This window comes from Phoca vitulina, unplaced genomic scaffold, assembly GCF_004348235.1.
Source record: "Phoca vitulina isolate PV1807 unplaced genomic scaffold, GSC_HSeal_1.0 scaffold2, whole genome shotgun sequence".
NCBI lineage: Eukaryota > Metazoa > Chordata > Mammalia > Carnivora > Phocidae > Phoca > Phoca vitulina.
Genome location: NW_022589705.1, coordinates 15,532,871 through 15,560,031, shown reverse-complemented (window position 1 = coordinate 15,560,031; position 27,161 = coordinate 15,532,871). Strand labels below are relative to the sequence as shown.

Here is a 27,161-nt window from a genome sequence, read left to right as displayed (position 1 = left end):
TCAATGCCATCCCGATCAAAATTCCAATGACATTTTTCAAAGTGCTGGAACAAACAATCCTAAATTTTGTCTGGAATCAGAAAAGACCTCGAATCACCAAGGAAATGTTGAAAAAGAAAAACAAAGCTGGGGGCATCACGTTGCCTGATTTCAAGCTATATTACAAAGCTGTGATCACCAAGATAGCATGGCACTGGCACAAAAACAGACATATAGACCAATGGAACAGAATAGAAAACCCAGATATGGACCCTCAACTCTATGGTCAAATAATCCTGACAAAGCAGGAAAAAACATGCAATGGAAAAAAGACAGTCTCTTCAATAAATGGTGCTGGGAAAATTGGACAGCCACATGCAGAAGAATGAAACTTGACCATTCTCTAACACCATTCACAAAGATAAACTCAAAGTGGATGAAAGACCTCAATGTGAGACAGGAATCCATTAAAATCCTAGAGGAGAACATAGGCAGTAACCTCTTTGACATCACCCACAGCGACTTCTTTCAAGATACATCTCCAAAAGCTAGTGAAACAAAAGCAAAAATGAACTTTTGGGACTTCATCAAGATAAAAAGCTTCTGCACAGCAAAGGAAACAGTCAACAAAACACAGAGGCAACCCACAGAATGGGAGAAGATATTTGCAAATGACACTACAGATAAAGGGCTGGTATCCAAAATCTATAAAGAACTTCTCAAACTCAACACCCAAAAAACAAATAATCAAGTCGAAAAGTGGGCAGAAGATATGAAAAGACACTTCTCCAAAGAAGACATACAAATGGCTAACGGATACATGAAAAAATGTTCATCATCATTAGCCATCAGGGAAATTCAAATCAAAACCACATTGAGACACCACCTTCCACCAGTTAGAATGGCAAAAATGGACAGGGAAAGAAACAACAAATGTTGGAGAGGTTGTGGAGAAAGGGGAACCCTCTTACACTGTTGGTGGGAATGCAAGTTGGTACAGCCACTTTGGAAAACAGTGTGGAGGTTCTTCAAAAATTTAAAAATAGAGCTATCCTATGACCCAGCAATTGCACTGCTGGGTATTTACCCCAAAGACACAGAGGTAGTGAAAAGAAGGGCCATATGCACCCCAATGTTCATAGCAGCAATGTCCGCAATAGCCAAACTGTGGAAAGAGCCGAGATGCCCTTCAACAGATGAATGGATAAAGAAGATGTGGTCCATATATACAATGGACTATTACTCAGCCATCAGAAAGGATGAATACCCAACTTTTACATCAACATGGATGGGACTGGAGGAGATTATGCTAAGTGAAATAAGTCAAGCAGAGAAAGTCAATTATCATGTGGTTTCACTTATTTGTGGAACATAAGGTATAGCATGGAGGACATTAGGAGAAGGAAGGGAAAAATGATGGGGGGGAATTGGAGGGAGAGATGAACCATGAGACTATGGACTCTGAGAAACAAACAGGGTTTTAGAGGGGAGGGGGGAGGGGGGATTGGTTAGCCCGGTGATGGGTATTAAAGAGGGCACATACTGCATGGAGCACTGGGTGTTATACAAAAACAATGGATCATGGATCACCACATCAAAAACTAATGATGTATTGTATGGTGACTAACATAACATAATAAAATAAAAAAAAAAAATCTCAGGGATCCAGGGATGTTAAAGTCAAAATAAATAAATAAATAAATAAACAAACAAACAAACAAACCTACTTTGTTGAGGGTTTTTATCACAAATGGATGTTGTACTTTGTCAAATGCTTTTATGCTTCTTTTGAAATGATCATATGGTTCTTATCCTATCTCTTACTGATATGACATATCATGTTGATTGATTTGCAAATATTGAAACACTTTTGAAACCAAGGAATAAAGCCTACTTGATCATGGTAAGTGATGTTTTTAATGTATTGTTGGATTTGAGTTGCCATTATTTTGTTGAGAGTTCTTGCATGTATGGTCATCAGAGATACTGGCCTGTAGTTCTCTTTTCTTCTGGTGTCATCTGGTTTTAGTATCAGGATAATGCTGGCCTCATAGAATGAATTGGAAGCTTTCCTTCCTTTTCTATTTTTTGGCATAGTTTGAGAAGAATAGGTATCGACTCTTCAAATATTTGGTAGGATTCGCCTGTGAAGCCATGTGGTCCTGGACTTCTGTTTGTTCAGAGTTATTTTGATTACTGATTCAATTTCTTTGCTGGTAATCAGTCTGTTTGAACTTTCTATTTCCTCTTGTTTCAGTTTTGGTAGTTATATGTTTCTAGGAATTTATCCATTTTTTCCAAGTTATTCAACTTGTTGGCATATACTTTTTCATACTATTTACTTTATATTGTTAGTATTTCAGTGGTGTTCAGTCTCTGTGCCTGTTTCTCTGTGTTAAGGAAGTCAGCTACAGCTCCTGTTCTTGAGGATAATGGATTTATGAAGATGAGGTCTTATAGTGCCCTGCCATGTAGTGTTCCCCATTCCCCAGGCATTGGCAGTTCCGGAAGTATAACCAATTGTGCTGCGTGCACTCTGCTGTTCTGTCATGGCTGCTTTATCCTTCAAGCCAGTCATCTGCAGAGGCTCTCTGTCTGTTGTGGGCAGCGTTTGGTCCCTGGCCTGAATGTGGCGTGTTTTAACTAGGTGTGTTCTGGTCTGCTTGTGAAAAGAGACCTGCTGCTGGAACTGAGGTGCTGTAAAACTCCTGGGCTGGGAGACATGGTGTTAGCAGGGGTTTGGGCTGGTCTTCTGGGGGAGGGGTCCCAGGCACTTTGGGACTGAAGCCTCCATGATTGGGAAGGGTGGTTCTTCCAGAGCATGGAGTGGGGGTGCTTAGCATAAGTAAATTAGGTAGGGAGAGCCAGCATGGCACTGGTTCCTGCAGGTGGCTCTGTGTTTATGCTGAGGGGCAGGGGGAGGGAAATGGTGCTTACCAGTTCCTTTGTTCCTTGAGAGTTCTCTTTGTTAATGCTGTCTCTCTGGGAAATGCTCCAAGATAAGCAACTAACCTCCCCACTCTATGCCCCAGGCACTCTTTAGATGGCTGTTTCTATGCTGTAAATCAGTGGGCTGTTTGCCTGCCTTCTCTGCAAGAGAAGCCCCAATGTCTTCCAAGCTTTCCCAGAGCCAAGCATGCTGACCTTTAAAACTCCAGGCTTTAAGCCCTGCTGGTTAGAGAACTTTAAAATTCAGCTTCTCTTGCTTTCCAAGCCAATTGCTATAGGGATTCATTTCCCCATGTGCTCCTGAGTGTTAGTCTATCTCTCAACCTTCCCTGCACCTCCCACCACAGTGGCCACGATCCATTTCTCTCCCAAGCTACATCTCTGCACTTTCTACCTTCTTCGAAGTGACCTCTTTTCTACCTTTAGTTGTGGAGTTTTTTCTGCCAATCTTCAGATCAGTTTCTGAGGTATTTAGGATGATTTGATACCTAATTTTATTTGTGAGACAAGGTCAGCCTCCGCTCCTCCTACTCTGCTGCCATCTTCCCCTCCCAAAATATATTCTTATTATAAGACTAATATATACTATAATATATATTCTTCAATATGCATATAAATTTTAAAATCTTATAATAAATAAAAATTATATATTCATGGAGAAGATAAATACTAATTTTGAGGAATTCGTTCCTGTGATTGTGGAGGCTGAAAAGTCCCATAATTTTCCTTCTATCAACTGGAGATCCAAGAAAGCTGGTGGTATAAATTAGTCCAAATCTGAAAGCCTGAGAACCAGGGGAGCTGATGGTATAAATCCCAGTCAAGGCCAGAGGTAAAATATTCCAGCTCAACAGTGAGGTAAGAAAAAAGGGGTGGACTCTTCCATCATCCACCTTTTGTTCTATTCAGGCCCTCAAAGGATGGTATGATGTCTACCTGTATTGGACTAGGCAATCTACTTCACTGAGTCCACCAAATCAAATGCTAATCTCATCTAAAACCACCCTCCGAGACAAACCAAGAAATAATGCTTGATCTTGGCACCCTGTGGCCAGTTGATATATAAAATGTCAGAGTGTATTATTAGAATTAGATTTGATATGGTTAAAGAAAAAAACAAAAAAACCCTAAACTATCAATGCATTTCACATAATAAAAATTATTTCTTAATTATGCAAAGTTTGGTGGAAGTCCAGCAATTTCCTAAGGCAGTTGTTATCGATATGGTAACTAGGTATTCTATGTTAAGTTTACCTGTCTGCCTATGTTTGCCTTATCTCTATAATCTCAATGTGTGGCCTCTATCATCACTGCTTTCACATCTACTCTTCCATGATGTAGTCTGGAATTGACACGTTTCTTTCAGTAGCAGGTCATTGACCAGAATGAATTACATAGTCCCACCTAAGAACAAGGGAGTTGGTATATGAAGAATACACAGAATAATTGTTGAGCCTTATTGTGTCTGTCCAGGGGGCAAGGACAAAAGTAGAATGGCCATGAGACTATTGCAATTTCAGAAAGTTCATGGTGGCTTTGACAAGGTGGTAACAGTGGGGATGGAGAAAAATGGTCCAATTTTTGAGATATTTTCAAGGCAAAATGAGAATTTGCTGAATGGAAAGTCATGGGATATAAAAGATAAAAGAGAAATCAAAAGTAATTGAGATAGAAAAAACTTGAGATTTAAAAAATATCAAGAGCTCAGTTTTAAACATGCTATGATTGAGATGATTATTATACAACATGGAGGAGGTGTTAAAGTAAGCACTTAGATTTATGGTTTTGAAGCGTACAGGGAAGAGGTAAAGGCTGGAGATATAAATTACAAGTCATCAATATATGGATGGTTTTTAAAGCCATGAAACTTGTTGAGATTATCTGTAGGATGAGTAGAGTGAGAATAAAAGATTGAACCCTGAGAAATTCCTACATTTAGAGGTCAAGATGAGGAGGAACCAGCAAAAGAAACAGAGTGACCAGAATGATGGAGGGAAAACATGGAAAGTGTGGTACACAGCAAGTCAAATGAAGGGAGCTTAGTTTTGGGGTTGTGTTTTGTTTCGGTTGTTTTTATAGCAGAGAGTAAACAACTGTGTTTAGTGATATTGATAGATCAAATAGAATAAGACCTGAGAAATAACCATTGGATTCAGCAATGGTTATTAGTGACCTTGAGAAGGGCAATTTCAGTAGAATAGTGGGGTTGTTAACTTGATTGGAATAAACTGTTAAAGAACAAAAATTCAGGGGCGCCTGGGTGGCTCAGTCGGTTGAGCGTCTGCCTTCGGCTCAGGTCATGATCCCGGGGTCCTGGGATCGAGCCCCGCATCGGGCTCCCCGCTCTGCGGGAGGCCTGCTTCTCCCTCTCCCACTCCCCCTGCTTGTGTTCCCTCTCTTGCTGTGTCTCCCTCTGTCAAATAAATAAATAAAATCTTTAAAAAAAAAAAAAAGAACAAAAATTCAATGGAGTAAATTTGAAGATCTAATTGGCTTTATGACGTGACTCCTGAATCAGGCGGCACCCCAGCCTGCAAGGAGAAGGTCTTTATAGGTAGGAGGGTGGAGCAAGAGGTTATTAGCAAAAGAAAAGAAAGGATTTTTTCCAGGCAAGGTTACCTTCCCTTAGGGGATCTTAGACAGATTACCTCATCTTCCCTTGGGGGAGAGAGAAGGCCCATGTGACAGGCTACCTAATTGGTGCTTAACAGAAAATTCCTGACTGGTTAAGACTACATTTCTGGGGCAGGTTAAAACTGCAAATGGCTCATTTGGTTAAGTGTCTGACTTTTGTTCAAGTCATGATCTTAGGGTCCTGGGATTGAGCATGCTCAGGGTGGAGTCTGCTTGTCCATCTGCCCCTCCCCACTATTGTGCTCTCATGCTCTCTTTTTCTCTCTCTCTCTCAAATAAATAAATAAAATCTTTTAAGATTTTTTTTTTTTTTTTTTTTATTTGACACAGAGAGACACAGCGAGAGAGGGAACCACAAGCAGGGGAAGTGGGAGAGGGAGAAGCAGGCTTCCCGCTGAGCGAGGAGCCCGATGCGGGGCTCGATCCCAGGAACCCGGGATCATGACCTGAGCCGAAGGCAGACACTTAACGACTGAGCCACCCAGGCGCCCCATAAATAAAATCTTTTAAAAAAATGCAAGTAGATTATACATTAAGCTCTGGTTTGGTGACTTGACCTAAGTGAAGCCATTTTGGGCCTATGGTTTTCTTTTAACAATTCCCCCCTTTTGCTCAGACTCTCAGCTTAACTGAGAGAGATGTGATCAGAATTTAAGGCATCAGCACCACTCTCAGCTATTGCTCTAAAATTCTTGCAGTTTGTGTTTTTCCTTTGTGTGGTATCTATAAATCATGCTTAATCTCTGTGATATTCACAGGTCATGGCTTCAGGTTCACATTCTTTAAGTCAGTCATTTTCCTGGCTTCTCCTATGAGGTTCCAGTACAGGGCGATCATCTGCTTGGTAGTTAGCAGCTGCACATATGCATTTTCAGTTTTTGAGAGGCTACGATGTGCCAGGGAGATTATAAATAATAATTCCTAATGTTCATAGTACACTTCAAAGCCACAGTCCCCAAGACATAAATATAATTCACAAATTCATAAATATAAATCAATATTAAGTAAAAGAAAGACTCCCCTAAAGTGACATTTTTTTTTTAAGATTTTATTTATTTATTTGAGAGAGAGAGAGAGAGCAGGGGAAGAAGCAGAGGGAGAGGGACAAGCAGACTCCACAATGAGCACAGAGCCTGATGCGGAGCGCATTCTCATGACCCTGAGATCATGACCTGAGCTGAAACCAAGAATCAGATGCTCAACCAACTGAGCCACCCAGGCACCCCACCTAAAGTGAACTTTTTAAGCCAAGTGGCTCCCCCCCCCAATTTTATGTAATTGAGTTTTAATTTCCCCAGAAGTGTTAATCCAGGTACAGCAAATGGTGTTGGCCACAACACAGACACCTCCTTGCTCAGATAAAAGATGATTAAGGGCTATTCTATTATCAAGAACTTTGGCCAGAGAGTCTAAGAATCTTTGTAGGGCCACTATTACTTCAGCAGCAGATTCTTCAATAATTAAGAATTAAGGAGAAGTTCTTGGTCATAGGCTCATTTACATTTATCCCTAACCAGGGAAATAGGGACCTCCTATAAGGAGTGAATCCTAAATTATGAAAGCCTCCTTGGTAGGTCCTTTCTAACTCAACAATGTAAATTCGGGGGAGTCAACCAAAGAGATCTCTTATTTTGCTTGTGAAAAATTAGGGGCACAGTTAGATTTTCTTCTAACCTGAAATAAATTCTAGATTACCCCCTCTTAGCAATGGCCTGAGAGATACAGAGGAAGGCATTATCTTTCTAGGCAATGCCACAGTAAAGGAAAAGAAAATAAGGGGAAAGGGTTTCATATTTAGTTAAAATATGAAGTTGATCCATTGTCTTGGGCTGAATCAGTTACTTCAATGTCAGCTACTCCTCTTCCTTGTCAATTTGATTCAGAGATCTCCAGTGTCTTCTAGTTTTGCAACAGTGTCAGCAGTCAGGAAAACTTGGTAAAGTCCCTTCCAACTGAGCTCAAGAAGTGTCTTCCTTTGATGATGTTTCCAGAATACCTCGTCACCAGGCTTTAGACTATGACCAACAGGATCCTTTAAATTGGGATCCACAAAGGCTTCTATAACCTGTTGACAGGCTTGAGCATAAGATATGAGAGACTTACAGTAGTCAGTCATACCAGTATGAGACAACAAGGGATCAGCAGAAGATTGTACACCAATATACATTGGTCTGCTTATGACTATCTCACATGGTGTGAGGTTATACTTCCCAAAGGGGGAACTTCTAGCAGTCAGTGAGACCAAGGGCAATATCTTAGAACAGCGAAGTCCAATAGTTTTGGCAAGTTTAGAAATGCTCAGTTTGAGGATCCCATTAGTTCTCTCAACCTTGTCTGATTATTGAAGTGATGGGGAGAGTGATAATTCCAAAAAGTTTTCAAGGTTTTCATTAAGGCTTATAAGATTTTCCCAGGGAAGCAGAGGTATCTTGATCACTGGAGATCATGGACGGTATACCAAGTAGAAAACACATTTTCTAACAGTTTTTTGCCACTATGAGGACATCAGTCCTGTGGTTAAGGGAAAGCTTCAATCCATGCGAAAAACACACATATAAGAATAAGAACATAGTGGTAACCCATACTAAGTGACAGTTGAATGAAGTCCAACTGCAGGTGTTCAAAGGGTCCAGAGGGAGGTGTGAAGCCTCTTGAAAAACAAAACAAAATAGTTTCTCCAGGATTATGAACATGACAAGTCAAACATTATTGGTAGACTATTTTTGCAATTTTATAGAAGTTTTCCCATCAATATCCATTAATAATTTGAGTCATCTTGAATGCACCAGAGTGGGTGAAGGAATGTAAACACCAAAAAGTGAGGCTTGCCAGGGAGCCAGAAAGAACTGTGCAGCCATCTTGGGTTGCCCATAGCCCTAACTGTTCATTTAATTTACAATTATTGTTTCTTTGATTTAGAAGCAGGCTGTTGCCATGTGGCAAGGACATCAGGATGGCAAAAGTCTGGCACCAAAGGGTCATTTTCTGCAGAAGCAGAATAGCCTTCATCCATATGTGACACAATCTTTACAGGTTCTGTTTCTGCTGCCTTTGCATGAAAGTCAGCTAAAGCATCTCCTTGATACTCAGGCTTAGTCCTTTTAGTACAAGCCTCAATTTTGATGAGAGCACCTTCAGAAAGTAAAAGAATAATATAAAGTGATAAAGTTATATCAGGACACATATGTCTAGGAATTTCACATGATTTCTAGAACTCTTATATACCTATACAAATACAATATAAGGAAGGCATCATATTAGATATTATTTGACAATGCTTTCCATATAATTTAACATATCAAATAAGCCTAATTAGGTTAACAAATCCTTTGAAATGTTAAGGGAAACTTCTGGAAAAATTCTAGTTTCTTCTAGGACAAAAGTCTTCATTTAGAATTTGATTTGGGGAAGTTTGTTAAAATTGCACACAGACAAAAAATTTTAAAGTGCTTGCTTGGGTGGCTCAGTTGATTGAGCATCTGCCTTCAGCTCAGGTCATGATCCCAGGGTCCTGGGATCGAGTCCAGCATCAGGCTCCTTGCTCAGCCAGTAGCCTGCTTCTTCCTCTGCCTGCCCCTCCCCCTGCTTGTGAGCTCTCTCTCTGACAAATAAATAAAATCTTACAAAAAAAATAAAGTGCTTGCCTGAATAGTATCACAGATTATTATGAAACTTAATAATTATCTATTAGCAAAATTTAGCTCCTTTAATATTAAGAAGACTCAGTTTTCCTAGGTAATCAAAGACCTAATAAAGACAGCAGACACAGGAAATTATTTTTATAAAACACAAAACCACTGTTTCTAGGCAGAGCAGTTAAAAGGTAAAGAAACTTTCATAATCTGTTATCAAAAGCAGTCCAAAAGTCCAACAGCTTTGGAATGGGACTCAATCCCAGGACCCTGAGTTCTTGACCTGAGCCAAAATCAAAAGCCAGGCACTTAACTGACTGAGCCACCCAGGGGCCCCTGTTTTTCCTCTTTAGACAACCAGCTTCATTTTAGGACAAAATTACTTTCTTTTCCTTCAACAAAAAATGCATCTCAATTTCTCATATCTTCTCTTATCAAAAACACATCTTACTTCTTGGTATAAGAAGATGTTTCCCTTATTATTTCTAGTAGCTTTAATCACATACGTTAATTAGAATTCTTAAACCCTTAGAAACCTTAGTATCTAGTGAAAACTAGATGTAAGCAATTGTGAACCGTTATACCAGTGAGTAAGGGACAGGTGGGGCTAGGTAGGGAGAGACAAGTAGGGGGCTATGTGATCAAGCTCACAAAAATCCCAGAAACGCTGAGGTGTAAGGAAACCAGAGATAAGGGAACATAACCAGACCACCTCATTTGTCTTAAACATCACTGATGAGATATTCAAAGGAGAAGTAATCATGGTGCTATCAGTGGTGACATCAAGAAGATTTATGAATCAGTTTTGAATAAAAGACTGACCATAAAAGCCTCACTGGCAACCCATTCAACCCCTCTCACTCTAGAGGGCTTTCTTTGGGTTCTTACCTTAACTTTATAAACTATCATTTCACCCTTTTGTGTCCACGAGATTCATTCTTCGCCTCTGTGAGACAAGAAAACTGCAACCCTGTAACACCATTCTTTAGGTTGGCAAATTTACAAATACATTTCGTAATTTCTAGAAGCATGTGCCTTTTCCAATGTAGCACTAACACATCCAAATATCTTTTAGTTTCTCTGTAATATGAAGCCAAAAATGGATAAACCTATTCTCAGTAATTAATGTTTCATTATTATCTTATTAGGAAATGATGCAGATATTCAATGAATTTAACTTAACTCATCACTTAGCAAAACTTTAAGGTCTCAAGTTACCAAGATTTGGGGAAACTATTTAAAAAACTTACCTAAGGGCGCCTGGGTGGCTCAGATGGTTAAGCGTCTGCCTTCGGCTCAGGTCATGATCTCAGGGTCCTGGGATCGAGTCCCGCATTGGGCTTCCTGCTCCTTGGGAGCCTGCTTCTCCCTCTGCCTCTCTCTTTCTGTCTCTCATGAATAAATAAATAAAATCTTAAAAAAAAAAAAAAAAAACTTACCTAAAATTGTATCTATTCAACCTACTTGTTCTTAACAATTATGTTTAGATTATGCACAAAAACTTTATGAGACACCAAACAAAGTCAACCATAATTCTAAATTAGTTTTGCTGACAAATTGCAAATAATATTACATGAATTTAATAAGTAAATAAATTTAAGTATTAGAATAAAGGTTATTTACCAGAATTATATTCAATGTTGATAACTCTAAAGACATGCCTGTTTTAATTAAACCAATGAACTCATTAAACTACCTTTAATTTACTGAAGATTATCCCAGATCACAAGAACTTGAAAAACATTGGGTTAGTTTCTATTATATTTCTGAGAATTTTTATGAATACTAATTTATGTAAAGTGCTTGTTTGTTTAAGCCTATTAAGTAGAGCTTTTACAAATTAATTTTGGCAATACCATCTGGAGGTAGAAAATACCACACATCTACAACATAGATATAGATACACATGAACTGTGTGTTCAGATGCAACAGAGACCTTATAGCTTCTGTTTTAAAATTATTGCCATGAAATTGGTGCAAAATTCACCAGTTATAAAAGATAGATCTAGGTTTGTTTTTCTGGTAAATGGAACAAGCTAAAGTTACCTGTCTAGATGGCTAAAGCTTTTTGTAATATTTGTGGAGAAGACACTTAAGATTTGTTATTTATCCATAACAAATCAAGTTCTAAATAATCTTTCTGCTTTTGTTTTTTTCTTGATAAGAATTACCTCCCCAAAATTTGCTTTCTAAAAAGATGGTCCAGGGGCACCTGGGTGTCTCAGTCAGTTAAGCATCTGCCTTCAGCTCAGGTAATGATCCCAGGGTCTTTGGATCGAGCCCCACATTGGGCTCCTTGCTTAGTGGGGAGCCTGCTTCTCCCCTTCCCACTGCTGCTCCCCCTGCTTGTGCTCTCTCTCTCTCTCTGTCAAATAAATAAATAAAAATCTTAAAAAAAAAAAAAAAAGATGGTCTAGATAAAAGTTCTGGGGAAGACCCTAGGTACAACATTTATAATTCAAAGGAAAAAATAAAGCGGGATGTTCCTAGGATGTTTGTTTCCTTGAGGCCAGAGTTTTTACAAGTTTTACTTACAAGCCTTTTGAGATAAATAAGGGAGGTTTGGGAATAGGTAAAAAGGATCAGTGGATGCTGAATTGTTTCTGTAACCACACCGTTGGTCGTGTAAATACTAGGTTTGTAAAATAAGGACAACTGCTTTAAATTCCTCAATTAGGTTAGTTGCTGTCAATGATGTCAAAGGACTGATGCACCCATCCACCTATATTAGAATTTCTTCTTTCCTTTTGGTTACATTTAGCCTATGGGAGAATGCCTAAAAAACTTCCTATCAGGCTCTGAATATCAGCTTCCACTTTGGTCAAATTTCTGATCATAGAGTTATTAAGTTCTTTCAAATATCTTGTCATGTTTCAGCCTGGACAAACAATAAATATTTCTGGCAGCTTTAAACAACTTCATGGACCTATGAGGTGTCCTCAAAGAGGGTGTAAAAGATTGTATCTTCACAAGATTTAGAGTTACTCCCAAAGATAACTAAAGAAAGAACCAATAACCTGCAAATCCCAGGCAGGTAAAAAGTCAAGCCAAATTCTTAGGATGCAAAAAGTAGATAAACAAAAAGGAAATAGCTATCCTGGGAGAGAAAGAATCAATAACCAATTAGTCTGGATTTGGAAAGAGAGGGACAATGTGAAATTTCATCTTCCTCTCTTGAATGGGGTCAGGAGGCAATCTATTTACAAAAACTTTTGAGGATCCTCCCTGGGTTTAAAAAATTCTTAACTATAGCCCTTAGTTTGGTCTTTGACTAAAGAGTGAAAGATACCTGAAGAGGACTACCTGTAGCCTTGAGTGGTTTTAATTTAAAAGGCAACTGTTAATAGTTTCTTCAGAATGGATAAAAGTCTTATAATCTTTTAGGTACCTTTTCTCTCTTTAATTTTTTATTAGTCTTTTGCAATGAATCTTCCACTGAAACAACTTTGGAAATTTGAGAATTTTTGGAGACTTCTGCATGTAAATTAAAATAAGTATCCCAAGGGCGCCTGGGTGGCTCAGTCGTTAAGCGTCTGCCTTCGGCTCAGGTCATGATTCCAGGGTCCTGGGATCAAGCCCCGCATCGGGCTCCCTGCTCTGCAGGAAGCCTGCTTCTCCCTTACCCACTCCCCCTGCTTGTGTTCCCTCTCTTGCTGTGTCTCTGTCAAATAAATAAATAAAATCTTAAAAAAAAAAAAAAAAATAAGTATCCCATTCTATTTAATTTGGGAACCGTTAATTACAAGTGTTCTTAAATGATCTTATCTAATTGTAACATTCCCCTTAATAGCCATTGTAATCCCAGGTTGTTTTTAGTAAAATTGTTCCATCTTGCTAGGTATCTCCAACTACCAGGACTATAGTTCTTAGACACAAAATAAGCAGGGGTGCCAGAGGCAATGTGCTCAACTCTCTTGATATAAAGAATCCTATTTCTTTTAGCTAGGCCTTTTAGCTAGGTTTCTTAGAGGCAAACTAATATCTAAGAGGGATGTGCCATGGGGTTGGTATTTGTGGGGTGTTTACAGTGTACCTCATTGCACAGAAATTTTCTTGAAGTTGGCAAGTGACCTAGTGTCAGTTTAACCCATTCCATAACCAACTTATCCTATCATGGGAGACTTCTTGAGGTGGCAAAGCCTTTAAATGCTCAATTCATGCCCACCAATATTTGCAGCTTTATTTCTGGCTTCCAAGATTCCCCATTAGCAACTAGTTTTTATTTAAAACACCAAGGCCTCACACTAAATGCCGTCCAGCTCAAATCAGACCTGGTCCAATCCCAGACCCATTATGGTTCTTAAATCAGACCCAGTCTGATCCTGAACTCATTCTGGTTCTTAAGTCTAACCCAGTGCAGCTCTGGCTAGTCCAACATGGACTAAACCAGCAAACCCCAGTAAATGGGGACTGCAGACTAGAATGAGGGAAGAGATTCTGATATGGAATTGTGGCCTGAACTGAGGGCTGACTAATGATCTGTTAGTGCTTCCTCTTAGTCTACAGTAACCTGTTAACCCTGGACAAAAAAGCCAATTAGATCAGGAGCTCAAATGCAGAGCACAGAGCTCAAACTCATAGGAACTCACCAATGGCCTTTGAAAACAGCAAGAAAGTGAATTCAAAAGGGTTAACAGGGCACCATGCTTGTGTTTCTCATTGTCCCTGAATGTTGATGGAGATTTGCTTTGGATCCCACTGCTGCCACCAAATCTGTTAAAGAACAAAAATTCAATTGAGTAAATTTGAAGATCTAATTGGTTTTATGAATTTCATGAATCAGGCACCACCCCATCTAGTAGGTAGGGGAGCTCCAAGGAGTTGTACAAAATAAAAGGTTTTCATAAGAAGGAGGGTGGAGCAAGAAGTTTATTAGCAAAAAAAAAAAAAAGAAAGAAAGAAAGGAAAGAAAGAAAGAAAGAAAGAAAGGGAAAGAAAGAAAAAGAAAAGAAAGAAAGAAAGAAAGAAAGAAAGAAAGAAAGAAAGAAAGAAAGAAAGAAAGAAAGAAAGAAAGAAAGAAAAGATTGTCCCAGGCAAGGTCACCTTCCCTTATAGGGAATGGTAGGAGGTCTTATTAGGTGGATTACCTCATCTTCCTTTGGGGGCAAGAAAGTGCCCATCTGACAGATTACCTCATTGATACTTAACAGAAAATTCCTGACTGACCAGTTAAGATTGTATGTCTAGGGGAGGTTGAAACTATAATTAGGTTATGTATTAACCCTTGTTTTGGTGACTTGGCCCAGTGATGCCATTTTGGGCCTGCAGTTTTTTGTTGTTGTTGTTGTTTTTGTTTTTTGTTTTTTTTTAACAAAATTAAAGAAAATATGAGAGAAAAAAGAGTGGAGACAATGAACATACACCATTATTTCTAGCAATTTTGCTATAAACAGAAAGAAACGGCTGGAGAGGGAAGTGGAAACAAAAGGTTTTCTTTTAAATTTGTATATTTGCTGATGTGAAATATTGGGGTTTCAGAGCAAATGGTCAAGAAAGAATTCTTGAGATGTCTTTGGTGCAAAAAAAAGGTGGTTTTATTAAAACACAGGGACAGACCCATGGGCAGAAAGAGCTGCACTGCAGCTGTGAGGAGTGACTGATTTTATATACTTTCAGATTGAGAGGGTGTTAGGGATAGCCTAAGTCCCTAAGGAAATGGAAGCAAGGTTGCCAGGATCTTGAGGGGGCATTTATTACTGTCTAGTAAAACCTTAGTCATGAGACCCTTCAGATATACATCAGTGGGCCATATGTTTGGAGGATGATTGCTAACGTATATCTTGGGGCTGATATGGTTTGGAGTGGTGGGGTTCAGAGCCAAAGGCCAAGAAAGAATTCTTAAGACGTCTCTGGTGCCAAAAGTGTTTTTATTATAGTAGGGTGACAGGACCCACAGGCAGAAAGAGCTGCACTGGGGTTGTAAAGGAGAGACTGATTATGTAAGATTCTTTATCCTATGGAGAGGAGGGTGATGTTAGGGCTCCAGTAAATTGAATCTATAGGTTTTGGAGGCTGCTTTTTTCTTGTAAATCATTAAGACAGTTGCAAACTAATGGAGGCTCGGGTCCTGCCTGTGATCTCTATCAGTTAACCGTTTGTTTTTTCCTTTCCTTTTTTCTAGGGCAGCCTGGAATGCCTGAGGAATGTCACGCATGGAGGGGGGGGGGAGTGTTGCTGGGTGTTAGCTTGTGCTATCTATGCCCTCATTTTGCCTTTTGCTCCCTCATTATGGGGATAGAGATAAAGAAAGTTTCCAAAGAGATTTTTATATGTTAAAGAAGACTTTTAGGGTCCTGGAGGTCGGGCTAGTATCAAGCTAAGGTTGCCTTTTGCCTCTAGCAAAGTGTTAACATTGAGGCAGTTGATTTTCTGGACGAAGGTCACTCTGCTTGTCCCAGGTATTTGTCAATGGGCTATTAATTTGTGAGAAAGTTTACTTTTTTTCCTATATTTCTTTTGCCTTTGTTCTCCACATCATTTGCTTTGCTTTTTAAAAAATCTAAATAATAATAGCATATTTACTGAATGAGAATGATTCAGTAGAGTACACAAGAAGGCAGGGATCTAATTCTGAAGTAAGAAGTTGCCTTAACTAAGGAGCACAAATGCAAGTATGATTGATGGGTATGGAAGTCTTCAATTTTTTCAATGAGAATAAGAAACAAGGCTATCATTGAAGAGCAAAGGTGGAAAGAAGGTTCAAAGTTAGGGAACAAAGGAGAAAAAATGAAGTTGAAAATTAGAGTCAGGCCAGAGAGAAAGTGAGCTAGAACAATAAGAGAAATGGTATGTTTTGTAAACCAAGGGAAGATGATGTTTCAAAAAGAATGTGGTCAAATGTCTCAAGTTCTGCTGAAAAGTTAAAATGAGAACTGAAAACGTCTATTGGATTTAGCAACTTGAGAGTAACTGTTCACCCTAGCAAGAATTACTTTATGGACTGATGGGATCAGGAGCCAGACAGAAGTACATTTTGGAGTACAAGGTAAAAAAATAAGGATAACTTACGTCTCTTGATGTAGGAAAGATGTTGAGTTTTGGAGCCAACAGCCAAGAAATAATTCTTGAGATGTCTTTGGTGCAATAAGGGGGTTTTATTAAAGCACAGAGACAAGACCTGTGGGCAGAAAGAGCTGCATTGGGGTCATGAGGAGTGGCTGAGTATATACTTTCAAGTTGGGTGGTGGTTAGGGATAGCGAGTCTCCTAGGGATTTTGGAAGCAAGGTTTCCAGGAACTTTGAGGGGACTAGCTATTGTTAGAAAAGGTTATTTATTATTGTCTAATAAAATAATGAGACCCTTCATATTTATATCTGTGGGTCATATGCTTAGGGGATGACTGCCAACATATATCTTGGGAGGTAGAGATAAAGGAAGTTTGCAGAGGTACTTTTTTTTTAATATATATATTTTTTTACTTATTTGAGAGAGAGAGAGTGACATCACATGAGCAGGAGGCTGAGCGGGGAGCCCAATACAGGGCTGAATCCCAGGACTCTGAGATCATGACTTGAGCCGAAGGTAGATGTTTATCCAATTGAGCCACCCAGGTTCCCCGCCAAAAGTATTTTTATATGTTAAAGTAGACTTATAGTATTCTGGGGGTTGGGCTAAGATTACCTTTTGACCTTAGCAAAGTATTAACATCGAGGCAGCTGAGTTCCTAGAGGAATGTCAGCCTGTTTCAAGGACTTGTTAATGGGCTGGCTGTAAGTAGTAAGGAAATTTAATGTTTCTTTTGTCTTTGCTTCCCACATAATCTCTCTAGAACTTTGGCTGCAAAGGAAGAGAATGCTTTTAGCAGAAAATTAGGAAAATAATTCATAGAACTGAATAGCAAAAAAATATACACTAACAATTCAATTAAAAATGAGCAGAAAATCTAACTAGACATTTTTCCAAAGAAGAAATACTGACGGCTAACAGATACACAAAAAGATGCTCAACATCACTAATCTTCAGGGAAATGCAAATCAAAACCACAATGATACATCAATTCACACCTTTTAGAATGGTTATCACAGAAAGAAAGAAAGAAAGAGAGAAAGAAAGAAAGAAAGAGAAAGAAAAAAAGACAGAAAGAAAGAAAGAAAGAGAAAGAAAAAAAGACAGAAAGAAAGAAAGAAAGAGAAAGAAAGAAAAAAGAAATTGTTGGCAAGGACGTGAAGAAAAGGGAACCCCTGTGCACTGTTGGCCACTATGGAAAACAGTATGGGGGCTCCTCAAAAAATTAAAGATAGAACTACCATATGATCCAGTAATTCCACTTCTGGGTACTTAGCTGAAGAAAACTAACTCAAAAAGATACATGTATCCCCACCTCCACTGCAGCATTATTTACAATAGCCAAGATATAGACTAAACAACCTATGTATTCCTGAATGAATGAATGAATGAATGGATAAAGAATATATGATATATAATGAAATATTTTGAAATATTTTTCAGAAATAAAAATGAAGGAAATCATGCCATCTGTGGCAAAATGGATGGATCTCAAGGGCATTTTGCTCAGTGAAATAAGCCAGACAAAGATAAATGCCATCTGATCTCACTTACATGGGGACTCAAAACAAAACCCAGCTCATAGATACAAAGAATAGACCGGTGGTTGCCAGAGGAAGAATGGAAGATGGAGAAACTGGTGAAGGGAGTCAAAAGATATAAACTTTGAGTAATAAAATAAATAAATCCTGGGGATGTAATGTACAGCATGGTGACTATAGTTATTAGTACTGTATTACATATTTGAAAGTTGCTAAGAGTATAGATCTCAAAAGTTCTCATCACATGAAAAAAAAATTGAAACTGTGTAAGATGATGGATGTAAACTAGACTTACTGTGGTGAACATTTTGTAATGTCTACAAACATATCCTTATGTTGTATACCTGAAACTAATATAATGTTCTATGTCAATTGTATCTTAAGTAAAAAAACAAACAAAAAAACCAAAAAAAAACAGAAAAAAAAAAGGAGTAAATTCTTTTCTCAGGTTCTCCAAGGCCTTCCAGAAATACTAAAATAGGCCCCAGGAGTTCTCCAGGCTTCATGAGAAAAAATAGGAAGTTTGGAAATTGAAAGGAATGCCCAAATAGACACATGGCTAAGTGAGGTAAACTGGAGATGTAAACCAAAGACCAAAGGGGAGGGGGAAGCTACTCTTGCCTGAAAAGGTACTCAGTGATAGAGGGGGAATTGATGAATATGAGCCACTAAAAAACATTAGCAGAGGCGTCCATCAACATGGACCAGAGAGAATCAGAGTGAGATAAAGAACCAACATTTGGTCAATGAAGTAAGATACTCCCCACCTCTAACTTTCCTCCTCCTACCTTGCAATGAAGAAAATCAAAACCAAAAAGTAGTTAGAGCCACAGTTCTCAAACTGTGTGCTGAGGTGTTCCAAGTGCACCAACTACATCACAGAGGTGCTATGGAATATTTTATTTTTAACTTTTATTTATTTATTTTTAAAGTAATCCCCACACCCAATGTGGGGCTTGCACTTATGACCCCAAGAGCAAGACTGAGCCAGCCAGATGCCCCTGCTATGGAATATTTTCAATATTTGAGGGAAACGGCAATAATCAAAATCTGTCGGACACTACATGAATCACCAGCTTGAAATATTTTTGAATTTAAAAATCTTGGCAAACCTGGGTTTTTTCCGGTTGCTGTGTAAAATCAGGGTGGAACAGGAAGTGAGGAGGCACCAAGGGATGCTGTTAAAAAAAACTACTGAGACAATAAAAGCACCATGAGCTGAGAAAGTTTGGGAACCTCTGCGGTAATCCAAGAAAAGAAAATGAGAAACGTGCAACACAGAGCAGACCACACCCACTCCTACTCAAACGTGGGAGAGATGAAAGCAAATTATATCTTCCCCCTATCTCTTAGGTGAAGGCTGATATGAGAAGAGGGTAAAAAGTGAGGCCTGAATATAATTTAGAGTTGACATTTTGAGTCCACTGGGACTATTAACTGAAAGTGACTAAGAAATTATGAGATCTGCCTGAGCTATTGACAAGAAAAGGATAAGATATGATGATATCATTAGTAAAATGATAATGGTGAAAGACACGGACAAAAGCCTACAAAGGGTAGTGTTTAAAGTAGCATGCCTTCTCCAATCACAGTTTATCCCTCTACCCTGTCTCTATTTTTTCCCCCAAAAGCACATATTACTCTCCAAAGGAACTTACTTATCTACATGTTATGGTCTATCTTTACTACTAGAATGCAAGTGCCAAGAGAGAAAGGATTATTATCTTGTTCTTCCTCTCTCCTCCATTTCCCAACATTGACATGCCCCATAGATCAATACCGGGCCTCTCTCTCCCTGCCTACACTATCTCTCATCCCTTGGTAAATATTATATGTGTTGATGCTGTATGTGCATCTTGTGTTGATATTTCTCTAGAATACCAAATTTACATCCAATTGCCTACTTGAAACATGGATACTGACTAGGTACCTTAAATTTAATATGTGTTCCTCCCTTTCCCACCCTTCCCTGCAGTCCCTAATCTAGCTACACTTTAATCCCTCTTCTCATGCTCAAAAAATGGCATCATCATCATCCACCTAGATGGTGAACAGTTTGGGGCTCAAGCTGAAAACCCAGAACTATCCTTAACTACTTTTCTTCATCTACAACTCTATCAATTCTACTTCCCAAATATATTTCAGTTCCAGATTCTTCTCTCTGTATCCACTATTACCAAACTATTTCAAGCAATGTTTTGTTTTTGTTTTTTTTTACCTGGGCTATTGTAGTAGCCCATCTTCTGGCTTCTACTATATTTTTCACACTGCAACCAAAGATAAATTTTCATATCCAAAATTTAATCACTACACACACACACACACACACACCCCTATGAGAAAAATCTGTCAGTTTCCAATTACTCTCGGGATAAACAAGACTCCAAACAAACATACCCGGCCATCAAGGTCTGGCTCTACATAACTGACATTTTCGCGTTTTCCCATGCTTTCTCTAGTTTTTATTAAAGTCTGTCCCTCCCCTGCTTCTCAAACAATGCTGCAGGAAAGCAAAAGTTTGCTATATTGTTTACTGTTATATTTTAAACACCTGATTAAGTAGCAAATAAAGAGCAGGCAGAGGGTCCTTAGGTCTCCAGCCCCTGTGCAGAATGTAGCAGACTGTAGAGAATACCTCTCTCTAGAATCCTTAAGGCCCTCACTGTATGGAGTGAGGGAGACATTCCTGATTCACTTCTTGGGATGATCTCTGCCTTAACTCCATTCAGAAACTAGACAGGATAGTGGATTAAAGTATAATGCCCAGTTACACTAGCAGGGTGGAATCTCAGCTTTGTCATTTATTAGCTGTGTGACTTATACTTCATTTTACATCAATGTCCTTAAAGGTAAAATGGGAAGGAGTATACCCCTTAGGGTCGTTATTAGAATTAAATATATGAAGATCTATCTATCGATCGATTTATCTATATAATTATTCATATTCATTAGGGTGTATCTCCTTAGAGGCCGCCAATTCCGTGAAATGAACACTGGCCAGAGCCTATTAGACTGCTATATGCACGATTCAAGAAAACAAAACACATTTCTTAACTTTTTGTTCCTTAAACTAAGTTCTCCCACCTACGTGCACCTTACTGAGTGGAAGAATTTCCTATCTTTAGGTTTCACCATCCCAAGACTGTAAGCACACACCGGTTAGCTTAATCCCACACCAAGCCCTCCTTCCCAGACAGCCCGTCAAATGCGCTTTCGCAATTGGCCGGGTAATAGGAACCTAGTGAGCTGAGCTCCAGACCGCGCGGCCACGCCCAGACTCGCTCCCGGCTCGCACACGCGCAGCAGTGGTTTCTTCTGTCCTTGGGTTTATGGCCTTTTCCTTCACGCGGCTGAGGCCCCTTATTCCTTCTTTGACAACTTTTTAAATCCTCGCGCTTCTCCATGGAAATTTTTTGTTTTTAATACCTTCAGCAGCTGCCCGGAATTTAAAAATCACTTTGCTCTCCCACGGCTGTGGAACCTACTCGTTCAGTTTGAGGAACCGGTCTCTGAATAAGAGTCCGCCGTCCCAGGCGCAAATCTCGCGAGAAGGTGACCCTCTATCGCGGTCCTTCCTTGTTTCCAGAATCCTTAGCGCGAGGCGGAAAAATACTCGTTTATCTTCACCTTCTGTTGATTAGCGCATTTTCACTGCGTGCTCGTTTTTCGCCTTCCCTGTTGCGGTTTCTCCAAGGGAAATGGCGGCCCCTGAGCAGCCACTACCGCCGATGTCAAGAGGCTGCCAGAGCTCTGCCTCGCTCTCCCCGCCGCGGGGCGACCGAACCCTTCTAGTGAGGCACCTGCCAGCCGAGCTGACCGCCGAAGAGAAAGAGGACTTGCTGAAATATTTCGGGGCGCAGTCGGTGCGCGTCCTGTCAGATAAGGGACGACTGGTAAGGGCGCGCCCGTCCGAAGCCGCCAGGGAAGGCCCTTGGGTAGACTCAGGGTGGGGGAAGCTTTGACAGAAGGAAGTAGAAGAAGGTGGGAAAATGCGCTTGTGTAGTGGGGTCTTCCCTGTCTTCTCTCTTTTACGTCAAAATGTTTTGCGTACCAAGTGAAGTTTTAAATGTCTTGAGCCTGTGTGAGTCACAGCGCTGTCGAAAAGAGCAGTGAGAAAGTCAAGGCAGAAGAATGGAAAATAGCTTCCATCCGTTTTTCTGACCTATCTTGAGAATCTCAAAACTCCTCGGAATTTGAGAGCATTTCTTTTAGACTCAGAGTACTCGCAGATATGAAGTACAAAGGACTTTTTAAAAATGTTGGGTTATTTATAAGCCACTGTTAAGACATTCATGAAAATAGAGGTGAAGTACAGTAGTAACTTCAGTAAACCAGTTACAGAATTTCTACCCGATTTTTTAGGAAAAAAACTCTTAATACAAATTTTTCTGACGGAATCAGTTGGAATAATATTTTTAAGACTATTAAAGGTTTCTACACAGGAGAAAAAAGTTTCTACACAAGAATTTACCCAATTATTTCATTTGCTTTTGTTTTAGATGGATTTCTCTCCGTTAAAATAGTAATGGTGATGTTAAGTTTCTGCAAGATGGTCTGTGATTCGGCCATGTATCAGTGGTTTTAGTCTCCTCACGTGATTCTAATATGCAGCCAGGGTTGAGAAGTACTGAGAAGACTGACCAATTTTGATCAAAGTGTCACCTATACCAGCAAATACAAATACTCTGTGTGGTTAGTTTAAGTACTCTTAATTAGGTCATCTTGGATCAGATTAGACAAAGTTAGAATGTGTTACATAAATACCCAAGCAACTTGTAAAAGCTTTAATAAGCACTGTTAAGAACTGATAAGAACATTATCCGTGGTAATGATTCATTTACTGTTTATTTTTTTCTGATGGTTTTTAAACTACTTACAGTTTATATTTTAAAATAGACTTCTCCCATTGAACCCTTATTACAAGGATAAAGCACAAAGGAACCATGCACTTGAGGAATGATTTTTTGTTGGTGAACATTTTTAAACTTTGTATTTGGCTGTATAGAGGGAAGTTTAAGATTTTTAGATGTATTATAAACTGAAGATACTTTAAGGGTTGTCCTTTAGTAGAGTAGGAGTTTTAAACTTCTGGTCTGTTGAACTATTTGAAAGTGTATGTAAAACATGGTGTATATGTGTGTACACCTTTATATAAAAGGCTACATAGCTGTCATCTCAAGGAGCTCTGATCCAAAAAAGACTCAGAACTACAGTGCTGAAATTAATAAACAGTTACAGTGATCTCGATTTTCCATCCTTTTCCATGACTTTATTAATTTGTGAAATAACTGTCAGCTGGTAAAGTCAGACTTCTTATGAAAAACTGAAATTGCACTAGAAATAATTTGTACCTTAATTCTTTTTCAGAAACATACAGCTTTTGCTACTTTCCCTAATGAAAAAGCAGCTATAAAGGTATGACTTTTTTTAACTATGAAAGTTATCAGCAATTTCCTATTAACTAATCTGTTCAAAAGTGGAACATAATGTTGAACTACAGTTTTCAAAAACAAAAGCACCTGTGTTTCAAGAGTTTACCCCACAGACTGCATTTGGTTTATCAGTTGGCAAATCTTCCCCAAAGTTTAGGTATTTGGGCATAAGAATAGATTAACTGGAGGGGCGCCTGGGTGGCTCAGATGGTTAAGCGTCTGCCTTTGGCTCAGGTCATGATCCTGGGGTCCTGGGATCGAGCCCCAGATCGGGCTCCCTGCTGAGCTGGGGGCCTGCTCCTCCCTCTACCTCTGTGTGCCGCTCCCCCGCTTGTACTCTCTCTCTCTCTCATAAAAAATAAAAAATCTTTAAAAAAAAAAAAAAAGAATAGGTTAACTGGAAAGCAAATTAAAATTGTAATTTATATGTGATTAAAAATAAGTTGTAAAGAATGCAAAGACTGATAATGCTCACTATGGCAAAATAAGATATTTTAAGTATTAAAGGGAAAATACATATATTAAAAAACAAATCCTAGAGATGCATTCACGAAGGAGGTGACCTTTGAGGTAGACCTTTAATAATTAGTTGGGTTTTGAGAAGTAAACAAAGGGACATGGGCATTTCAGGTTGGGAGAACACTAAGTGAAGCTATGGGCCATAGAAAGTTGTAGGTAGAGCAAAAACTAAAGGTTAAGATGGAAATAGACTTGGAAAATAGGTTGAGTCTAAATTTGGGTGGGAGGGAGGGATTGAATTTTGTTCAGTAGATACTACTTCTGGCATGATTACTTTTGAGCTGCGCAATAATATGGTCAGGTCTGTGAAAGATCTGGTAGTGTTCATGTAATGGATTAGATGGGGAAAAGATTAGTGGTAAGAAGACCAAGTGGAAAGTCAAGACAAGAGAAATGTTATAATGGCCAATGCAAGATAAAGGATCCAAATAAGTCTAGGAAAAAAACAAAGGAAAAAGTAGGTATATACTCAATAAAGATTGAGTTTGTAGGTCTTGTGATCCCTATAGATATAGAGGTTAAGAAAGGGAATATTTGGAGATTTTTAGACTGAGTTATTGGGTTATTACATTAGATGACATTAAGGGCAGGATTCAGAGGATGTTTGCAAAGGTAGGTAATGAATTCCCACTGTTACCTATTAACTTGAAGAGTTGTTGAGCTACTTCTATGGAAATTTTTTTAAGATTTTTAATTTATTTGAGAGAGAGACAGAGCACGAGCAGGGGGAGGGGCAGGAGGAGGGAGAAGCAGATTCCCTGCTGGGCGGGGAGCCCTATCCGGGACTTGATCCCAGGACCCTGAGATCATGACCTGAGCCGAAGTCAGGCGCTTAACCAACTGAGCCACCCAGGTGCCCCGGAAATATTTTTAATATAGTTAAAAATATGGCTCTAGAGCTAAGACAGGGTCAAAAATGGAGTTTCTTGAATCAGGTGAATGGATATGGTTGCCCAAAGGAAAGTACAAGCCAGGAAAGGAGAATGGGAGGGAGAAGTTAAAAAGGAAGTAGAACTAGAAAAGAACTTATCTTTCTTGGTTGCGAAGAGAAGAAAGTTTTAAGAAGATGAGATCCTGTGATGACACAAAATGAGGAATGAATAGTCTTAATCAGTAAAGGGTTTTTTTATTGTGAAACAATAGAAATCACCCAAATTCTCATCAATAGGAGGAAAGGACACCTTATAGTATATTGGTAGGCTGGACTACTGTCAAAGAATGAGGTAAAATGAATATATATTAGTAAGGAATGTGGCCTAGATAGAGTACATGAATAAAGTTGGCAGACATTATGTATGAGATGTAACGTTGGATTTTTGGAAATCCAATAGTACATATGTTTATGCATAGGGAAAAAAATGTGGCAAAGCTGTACACCAAATTGTTAATAAATGTCTTTCTGTCAAGGTGGGATTATAGAAGACTTCACATTATATGTATTTTTTAATGTATAGGATTTTTTTTTCTCAGAAAAGGTTCTTGTAAATATGGCGTAAGGTATTATAAATAAAATATGGTAATGAAACCCGCATTGTTTTATGGTCAAGATTAACTTAGAGACGAGGATGTGGAGCCAGTCAATGTCTTTGGGAAACATTTGTAGTAGAGAAGGAATGAGAAGATAAAAGCATCGGTATGGCTTTTAGGCTACAGTGTACGTGACTGATAGATTTTTAAAAAACAAGGGTAGAGAAATGTTTAAGAATAGAGTAAGTAGCTGAGCGAGATGGGGAAATTAGTTAACATTAAAAGTGAAAAACTGTATATCCTTGATGAGAATAGGTGTGATACCCATTTTGCCAAGAAGAAAGTTGAAGCAATTGAGCTTAGATGCCCTGCATTTCAGACAATCAAAGGTTCACTGATAATGAAGAGGTTTAGAATTGATTTAGGGACTTGAAAATTATTGAAAACATTTGAAAATGAAAGAGTCAAGTAAGGATGCATAAAGATGGTAAAATAAAATTGTAGTCCTAATTAAGGCTTACAGGTCTATTTGTTCAAAAATATTACATGCTTACAATGTGGTAGATGCTGCTTTAGTCTTGGGATAAATAAATATTTACAAAAAAAAAGAAAGGAAATAGGGCGACTGGGTGGCTCAGTCATTAAGTGTCTGCCTTCGGCTCAGGTCCTGGGATCGAGTCCCACATCGGGCTCCCTGCTCCGCGGGAAGCTTGCTTCTCCCTCTCCCACTCTGCCTGCTTGTGTTCCCTCTCTTGCTGTGTCTGTCTCTGTCAAGTAAATAAAAAATCTTTAAAAAAAAAAATAAGGAGGGGTGCCTGGGTGGCTCAGTTGGTTAAGCGACTGCCTTCGGCTCAGGTCATGATCCTGGAGTCCCGGGATCGAGTCCCGCATTGGGCTCCCTGCTCAGCAGGGAGTCTGCTTCTCCCTCTGACCCTCCCCCCTCTCATGTGCTCTCTCTATCTCATTCTCTCTCTCAAATAAATAAAATCTTTAAAAAAATAAAAATAAAAAAAATAAGGAAATAAAGACAATGTCCTCATTGGGGCTCATATTCTCAAAAGGGGAGGCAGATTGTAAATAATAAACTTAATATTTTAGAAAAGGATAAATGCTATGGAATAAAAAGGAAAAAAAGCAATACGATCAAGAGTGCGAGATGGGGATGGTTGCAGTTAAGATGATTAGGGTCATATTTGAGTAATAATTTGAAGGAGGTGAAATTAGCTAAGGGAATATCTGGGGAAGGTACATTCCAGTCAGAGTAATGGCTGGAAAAGGCACTAGTGTAGGAGAATGCCTGTCATGTTCAAGTAAACTAGAATGGCGGAAGCAGAGAGAATGAGGGGGATGTAATTAGAATTTAAGGTTAGAGAAGAACTAGATGCCATATCATGTAGATACTCTAAAGATCCTGGATTTTACTCTGAGTAAAATGGGGAGCTGTTGGAGTATTTTGAGCAAAGCAGTAACATAATCTAACTTACATCTTTAAAATGGGAGGCAGGAAGAGTAGAAACAGGGAAATCTGTAAACAGGTTATGGTGGTAATTTAGCTCAAAGATGATAGCAGTTCGGACCAAGGCAGTAAGAAGTGGTTAGATTCTGGATATATTTTGAAGGTAGAAGCAAACAAAATTTCTTGATGGCTTGGATATGCAACGTGGGTAAGAAGTCTTACAGATGATTCCAATATTTTTGATATGAGTAAGTGGAAGAATGGGGTTATCATCAACTGAAATGTGAAAGGCTCCACATAGAAAACATTTGGGGGGATGAGGATAGAATATCAGTGGTTCAATTTCTGAAGTGTCAATTTTGAGATATTTGTTAGACACTTAAGGAGAGTTGTCTGGTAGTTTGGATATGTTTTCTTGGACTTTGGAACAGGCTTGGGCTGAGGTTATAAATTGGGGAATTATTAGCATAGCGATGGGATTTAAATTTAGGATGGTGATTAGATCACTAAGATAGTAGCTAGAAAGAGGACCAATAATAAAACTCT

General features: G+C 39.0%; 1 protein-coding gene and 1 long non-coding RNA gene across 3 annotated transcripts in view; one reads left to right on the top strand and one right to left on the bottom strand.

Moving 5' to 3' along the window:
• Positions 1-10,568: 10,568 nt before the first annotated feature.
• On the bottom strand, positions 10,569-21,255 carry LOC116643560. Its single transcript, XR_004301570.1, has 3 exons — positions 21,168-21,255; positions 13,784-13,907; positions 10,569-10,607 (listed from the first exon to the last, which is right to left on the bottom strand). It is a non-coding gene; the product is annotated as an uncharacterized LOC116643560 (long non-coding RNA).
• The window catches only part of RNPC3 (RNA binding region (RNP1, RRM) containing 3), a 61,947-nt gene continuing 55,632 nt past the window's right edge, over positions 20,847-27,161 (top strand). Inside the window, exons 1-2 of one of the 2 annotated variants that reach the window (XM_032422409.1) lie at positions 20,847-21,634; positions 23,109-23,156. In XM_032422409.1, coding sequence (XP_032278300.1) covers positions 21,440-21,634; positions 23,109-23,156 — 243 coding nt within the window. In that variant the 5' untranslated portion in view covers positions 20,847-21,439. The remainder of the gene's footprint in view (positions 21,635-23,108; positions 23,157-27,161) is intronic. The other variant, XR_004301568.1, reaches the window with a different exon arrangement.